Raw genomic sequence first — 7,365 nt, 5'->3', positions numbered from 1 at the left:
ACAATGGAATTGTACCTGCTTACTCCTTGGAGGAATTTTGCAACAGTAGTCTGTAATTTCACTGCTTCAATTGGCTTTTATTCCTGCAGATTGCCTTGCCACTAGCCCTTTGATTTTGTGTTTGGTTTGTCTGTTTTGCTTTGGTGCCTCTGATGGTTGGTGCTTGTTGGAAACATTGCCTAGTGGTCAGTTTCTTCTTAATGCAAGGGGAGGGAGCTGGTAGAGGGAGCCTGGGCACTCCCACTTTACCAGGCTCCAGCCCACAGCCCTGTAAGAGTTAACCAAAGGGTCAGGACCCAAGAGCATCTTAAGGCTGCCCTCTCTGAGCCGCTTCCTACCCACACCCTGCCCCATGGTCCAAGCTTTACAGACTGTAGCAAAAGCAAAGCTGCTAAAGAAAAGGTACTAATGGTACCTTCAGTCTGTCTGGGCTCAGCAGGTAGGCACCTCTCCCAGAAAGGCTGCTGCAGTGTCCCTTCTCCAAGGCACTCCAAGGGCAGATTCTAGGACTGGAAGGGACCTCGGGAGGTCATAGAGTCCAGTCCCCTGCCCTCAGATCCTTCTCCCTGCCTTTTCAGCCCCCTTCTGAGCTATCTGGCTTCCTTTTAAGTCCCTCCTCCCCCTGGAGCATGCTCTGCAGGTGTAGCTGGGTGGGGTCACCTGGCCCCACAGTTGCTCTTTAATTCCTTCTGCCCTAGTGTGTGATTTAAACACCCTGTCATGATGCCCTGTGTTTTCTTTGTGCCACATTAACCTCTATGGGCTCAACGGTCAATCTAAATTCCAGCAGCAGTTCCATAGAAGGCCTGCTGGGGAAGGTTTCTCACAGGAGAGGGGATGGGTTAATGACTCCTGGCCAGCCAGTTGCTGTTCTCTAAAAGGCAGGAAATGCTCATTTTTTGTCCTAACCAGCTCTAGGTTGTTGGGATGGTGCCATATTGGTGTGGCCATACAGAATGAATGGTGTCAGCATAACTTGACATGACATAAACATGGCTGAATGGCTGCAGAGGATCCTGGGCGCGGGGTTCCTTTAAGCAGAAGCAGATTTGATAAAGAACTGGCAAAGTCTGTGTGTATGATCTATATTGAACCTACTGGTTGGAAAATATGGGCTCATGCAAAAGTAAATATCATATGTATAAAGTTCCAGCATGGAGCACAGGTTGACTGGTTGTAGTGACCTTACAGGAAGGATGCCATACAGAGAGACAGCGTGAATGATTGATGAGTGAGTAAACATCAGGTGATCTTCATTCGGTACCATCCTCCACCCCAGCCTCTTCTAAAATATTAATCAGGTAAAAATTAGTAACCACATGCCCACTGGGCATGCCTTTAAGACATGTGACTCCTTTGAGGGAAAAGAGTATAAGACTCAAGCAAAATAAATTACTGCGGTTGTGATTCATTAATTGATGCTTGAAGAAGCAATGTGGCTAGACAGAGTAGCCAAAACTCTGCTCCATGGGCTCAAGTAGGACTGTGAACCAGAGGGGTCTCAAGGAAATCAAGGCCTTGCCTCGAGGGAATCCAAGACAGACCAGAGGGCTGAGAAAACAGACCAGGAGGAAAGAAGCTGTCTATAAAATTGGTAACCATCTTCTCTGTTTGCCAAGCAGGAACTGCGTGAGGTTAGCACAGGGCCTATTTGCGTAGGTTTGTGAAAGAGAGAATTGTTAAGAGGAATATATAGCTCTTAATGTATAACATAGGAGTTATGTGCTTAATATAACCCTTTACCACTTGTGTAATTCCTTCTCAATAAACTGAAGATATTTACTGTGAAACTTTTTCACTGGGTATGACAGTAATCTGCTCCACCAGGAGCCAGTAAAGATCCATTTCAGGGGTAGTAGCATCCCCTGGTGCCAACATAGGTCTCCTGGGGCAGCGGCACCTATGGGTGACTTGTGCTGTACACCCTGACTCCACCTAGACTTACTGTTTCCAGAGTCCTGCAACTCAGTGAGTGAATGAGATTTTGGTGTCTTCTTCACCCTTCTCGTCAAGACCTCACGTAAATGAGTGCCAGCCCAGGACACAGTCCACTTTTCTTTGCTCCCACACCATCACCGATGTTGTGGGCAGGATTGGCTGACTCTTCATTGCTTCATGTTTGCTAATTGGTGAGATACCAATGTCCAATGCAAAGAAACATGTGACCCCCGAAGAGCACACCACCCTTGCTGTCAGAGGTAGGGGTTGTTTTGTGTGGTTGTGCATGTTGTATTGCATTATATAAACCTGTTAAGTTTTACCCCATCACATGAACTGAGCACTTGTATGTAAGGGTATGTCTACACTACAGCATAATTTTGAATTAACTTAAACCGGTTTTATAAAACAGATATTATAAAGTCGATTTTATGCGTCCACACTAGGCACATTAATTCGGCGGTGTGCGTCCATGGTCCTAGGCTACCATCGATTTCCGGAGCGTTGCACTGTGGGTAGCTATCCCGTAGCTATCCCATAGTTCCCGCAGTCTTCCCTGCCCCTTGGAATTCTGGGTTAATACCCCAGTGCCTGATGGGGCAAAAATCATTGTCGCAGGTAGTTCTGGGTACAGCCTCACCCCTCCCTTCCTGAAAGCAGCAGACAGCCATTTCGCGCCTTTTTTACTGGGTGAACTGAGCAAACGCCATAGCACAGCAAGCATGGACCCTGCTCAGCTCAGTAGCGCGATCGTGGACGTTGTAAACACCTCACGCATTTTCGTGCTTTCTATGGTGAACCATGAACTGCAAACGCAGGAGAGGAGGAGGCAGCTACGGCAGCTACGGCAGCGCAGTGACGAGAGTGATGAGGACATGGATATTGATTTCTCCCTAACCACGGGCCCCTGCGCTTTGGAGCTCCTGCTGGTAATGGGGGAGGTTCTACCCATTGATCGCCGATTTTGGGCCCAGGAAACAAGCACAGACTGGTGGGACCGCATAGTTTTGCAGGTGTGGGACGATTCGCAGTGGCTGCGGAACTTTTGCATGCGTAAGAGCACTTTCTCTGAACTTTGTGACTTGCTTTCCCCTGTCCTGAAACGCCATAATACCAGGATGAGAGCAGCCCTCACAGTGGAGAAGCAAGTGGCAATAGCCCTCTGGAAGCTTGCAACGCCAGACAGCTACCGGTCAGTCGGGAATCAATTTGGAGTGGGAAAAACTACTGTGGGGGCTGCTGTGTTGCAAGTAGCCAAAGCAATCATTAAGCTGCTGCTATGAAAGGTTGTGACTCTGGGAAACATGCAGGTCATAGTGGATGGCTTTGCTGCAATGGGATTCCCTAACTGTGTGGGGGGGCGATAGATGGAACCCATATCCCTATCTTGGCACCGGAGCACCAGGGCACCCAGTACATAAACCGCAAGGGTTACTTTTCAATGGTGCTGCAAACACTGGTGGATCACAATGGATTTTTCACCAACATCCACGTGGGATGGCCAGGAAGGGTTCATGACGCTCGCATCTTCAGAAGCACTGCTCTGTTTAAACGGTTGCAGCAAGGGACTTACTTCCCGGACCAGAAAATAACAGTTGGGGATGTTCAAATGCCTGTAGTTATCCTGGGGGACCCAGCCTACCCCTTGATGCCATGGCTCATGAAGCCATACACAGGCAGCCTGGACTGTGGTCAGGAACTGTTCAACTACAGGCTGAGCAAGTGCAGAATGGTGGTAGAATGTGCATTTGGCCGTTTAAAAGCCCACTGGAGAACGTTACTCACTCGCTCAGACCTCAGCCAAACCAATGTCCCCTTTGTTATTGCTGTTTGCTGTGTGCTCCACAATCTCTGTGAAAGTAAGAGGGAGACCTTTATGGTGGGGTAGGAGGCTGAGGCAAATCACCTGGCCGCTGATTACGTGCAGCCAGACACCAGGGCGATTAGAAGAGCTCACCAGGAAGCGGTGCGCATCAGAGAAGCCTTGAAAATGAGTTTCATCATGGGCCAGGGTACGGTGTGACTGTTGTGTTTGTTTCCCCTTCATGAACCTCCCCCCCTTTATTGACTCCTCCTGTAAGCAACCCACCCTCCCCCTTCGATTACAGCTTGCTTCTGGAAATAAAGTTACTATCGTTTAAGAAGCATGTACTCTTTATTAAAAGTCATTCCCTGTAAGCAACCCACCCTCCCCCTTCGATTACAGCTTGCTTCTGGAAATAAAGTTACTATCGTTTAAGAAGCATGTACTCTTTATTAAAAGTCATTCCCTGTAAGCAACCCACCCTCCCCCTTCTATTACAGCTTGCTTATGGAAATAAAGTTACTATCGTTTAAGAAGCATGTAATTATAAAAAGAGGCAGAGAATTAACAAGGTATCCCTGCTGTGGTTTGGGAGGAGGATAGGAGGGAAGAAAAAGGCCATTAAGGACATTTCAATGTAATGACAGCCTTTTGGTTGGACTGTCCACGGGGGTGGAGTGGGTGGGTGCAGAAAGCCTTCCCCCACGCGTTCTTACACCTCTGGGTGTGGAAGATATGGAACATGGTGAGTACTGAGGGTGGTTAAACATGGGTTGGAGCGGCACTCTGTGACCCCGCTGCTCTTTCTGAAGATCCACCAGACATCGGAGGATATCAGTTTGATCACGCAGCAGCTCCAGCGTTGCATCCCGCCACTGCTGATCTTCCTGCCTACACCTCTGATCTTCCTGCCGCCACCTCTCATCTCGAATGTCTCTCCTATCCTCACGTTGGTCCCTCCTGTCCTCACGTTGGTCCCTCCTGTCCTCACGTTCACTGGCATCTTTCCTGGACTTTGCTACCACGTCCTTCCACTCCCCCAGATGAGCTCTTTCATTGCGGGTTACTGCCATGATTTTTGTGAACATTTCATCTCGTGTTCTCTTCTTCCTCCGCCTTATCTGAGCTAGCCTTCGGGATGGAGTAGGGAGGCTTGAAAAATTTGCAGCTGCATGAGTGGGGGAAAATAGTGATAGAAGGATTATAAAAGATACATTTCACAGAACAATGGTTATACTCTTTCACAGTGAACAACACTATTCACCTTACATAGCACATGTGATTTCACTACAAGGTCGCATTTGGATTCTTTTAGTATTTAGTGCCTGCGGCTGTGGTGTAACAGATCAACACAGACGCAGGTCCGGGCATCACAATTCAGCTTGCATGCGGTCATGGTAAGGCATACAAATAGGCATACAGCTTCTTCCTGTGCTGCTTCTTTTACAAGGAGCAGCAGAAGCCAAACCCTAACCCTAACACTGGAATTGCTTTACCCCTCCCCCCACCGCAATGGCTGGTATAATGGCAGATCACTGCTAATCACCCCCCCTTTCTCCTCCCCTCGCCCCACCGCGTGGCTGGTAGCTGGGAAGATTCCTGCTGGCCAAACGCTGAAAAGCTCAGCACCATTAACCCCTCTCCCTTCCCCCCGCTTGGCTACCTGCAAGGAAGGATTTCTTTTAAGCAACAGGCAAGCAGCCCAGTAGGAATGGCCAGTTCTATCCCCTTAATAAAATTCCTTAATTTCAGCCAGGTTACCATGAACGATATCACTCTGCTGAGGATAACAGAGCGAGATAAAGAATGGATGTTTCTTGAATGCCTGCAATCACCGGGACCATACGCAGCTAGGCTAGCAATGATACCCGATTACTTGCTACATGCATGGCGTGGTAAAGTGTCCTACCATGGTGGACGGAACAAGGCTGCCTTGCCCAGAAACCTTCTGCAAAAGCTTTTGGAGTACCTCCAGGAGCGCTTCATGGAGATGTCCCTGGAGGATTTCCGCTCCATCCCCAGACATGTTAACAAACTGTTCCAGTAACTTTAATGCCTGCTAATACATGCCAAACACTCATGGCAAATCAATCATTAAAAAAACGCTTGCTTTGAAACTATGTTTTATATTTACAAAGGTACACTCACCAGAGGTCGCTTCCATGGCTTCACTGTCTGGGCTAGTGGCTTGGGAGGGCAGGGACGGTAATTCCATCTGGGTCACAAAAAGCTCCTGGCTGTTGGGGAGAATGGAGTGCTGTGTGCTCTCTGCAAGCTCTTCCTCCTCGTCATCTTCCCCCTCCGCTGAATCCTCATCCATGGTTGAGATTATAACCCCCACCTCAGAATCCATGGACAAGGGGGGGGGAAGTGGTGGCGCAGCCCCCTAAAATTGCATGCAGCTCAGCATAGAAGCGGCATGTTTTTGGCCCTGATCCGGATCTGCCGTTTGCTGCTTTGGTTTTCTGGTAGGCTTGTCTGAGCACCTTGACTTTCACTCTGCACTGCACTGAGTCCCTGGTGTGGCCTCTCTCCCTCATGGTATTGGAAATTTTTTCAAAAGTTTTTTCATTTCGTCTTTTGGAACGCAGTTCTGTTAGCACTGAATCCTCTCCCCATATAGCAATAAGATCCAGTACCTCTCATGCGGTCCATGCGGGTGCTCTTTTTCGATTCTCAGGCGACTGCATTGTTACCTGTGCTGATGAGCTCTGCACGGTCACCTGTGCTGATGAGAGCTCCACGCTGGCCAAACAGGAAATGCAATTCAAAAGTTGGCAGGGCTTTTCCTGTCTACCTGGCCAGTGCATTAGAGTTCAGTTACCTGTTCAGAGCGGCCACTGGTGCACTGTGGGATACCGCCCGGAGGCCAATAACTTCGATTTGCGGCCACACTAACCCTAAATCGATATGCTAATATCAATTTTAGCGTTACTCCTCTCGTTGGGGAGGAATACAGAAATCGATTTAAAGAGCCCTTTAAATCGATATAAAGTGCATTGTAGTGTGGACGGGTACAGCATTAAATCGATTTAACGCTGTTAAAATCGATTTAACTACGTAGTGTGGACCAGGCCTAAGAGTATGCACAACTAAACCAGTTTAGGTAAAGACATAATTCACTTCATGCAGCTGATTACAAGTGTGCACAGTGAGTGTAAAACTACTATTCTGGTCTGGTTGCATTTTGCACCCCTGGTATAACTTTAACTAACTACATGGGTGAAGCCATTGGAGGATCAGACCCCGTGTATCTCTGTTTGTGGTATGTTTTGAGCATAAATAAACTAGTTCATGTCAGGGAAGATAGATAAGATGCTGAAGGGTTCCATTTTTTCAGATTGACAAACTCTGTGGTATTGTCATCATGCCTCTCATCAAGGCCACCCAGAGGATTCAGGGGGCCTGGGGCAAAGCGGGGGAGCTGCAGCGCTTGTACTCACCTGGTGGCGGTCTGGGTCTTCGGCGACATTTCAGCGGCAGGGGGCCCTTCAGTCACTCCGCGTCTTTGGCAGCACTGAAGGGCCCCCTGCTGCCAAAATGCCATCCGAAGATTAGGACCGCCACTAGGCCAGTGCTCGTGGGGCCCCTGCAGGGCCCAGGGCCCGATGAAAATTGCCCCA

General features: G+C 48.7%; 1 protein-coding gene across 1 annotated transcript; it reads right to left on the bottom strand.

The window, feature by feature from the left end:
- Positions 1-4,288: 4,288 nt before the first annotated feature.
- Positions 4,289-6,373, bottom strand: LOC127043958 (uncharacterized). The gene is made up of 2 exons (XM_050938263.1): positions 5,891-6,373; positions 4,289-4,910 (listed from the first exon to the last, which is right to left on the bottom strand). Exons 1-2 carry the CDS (start codon positions 6,093-6,095, stop codon positions 4,375-4,377), a joined length of 741 nt encoding a protein of 246 aa, XP_050794220.1. The 5' UTR covers positions 6,096-6,373; the 3' UTR covers positions 4,289-4,374.
- Between the last annotated feature and the right edge of the window lie 992 nt (positions 6,374-7,365).

The sequence above is a fragment of the Gopherus flavomarginatus genome, chromosome 2 (genome assembly GCF_025201925.1).
Source record: "Gopherus flavomarginatus isolate rGopFla2 chromosome 2, rGopFla2.mat.asm, whole genome shotgun sequence".
NCBI classification, from domain to species: domain Eukaryota; kingdom Metazoa; phylum Chordata; order Testudines; family Testudinidae; genus Gopherus; species Gopherus flavomarginatus.
The sequence above is the reverse complement of the archived record's forward strand: the minus strand, read 5'-3'. Positions and strand labels throughout refer to the sequence as shown.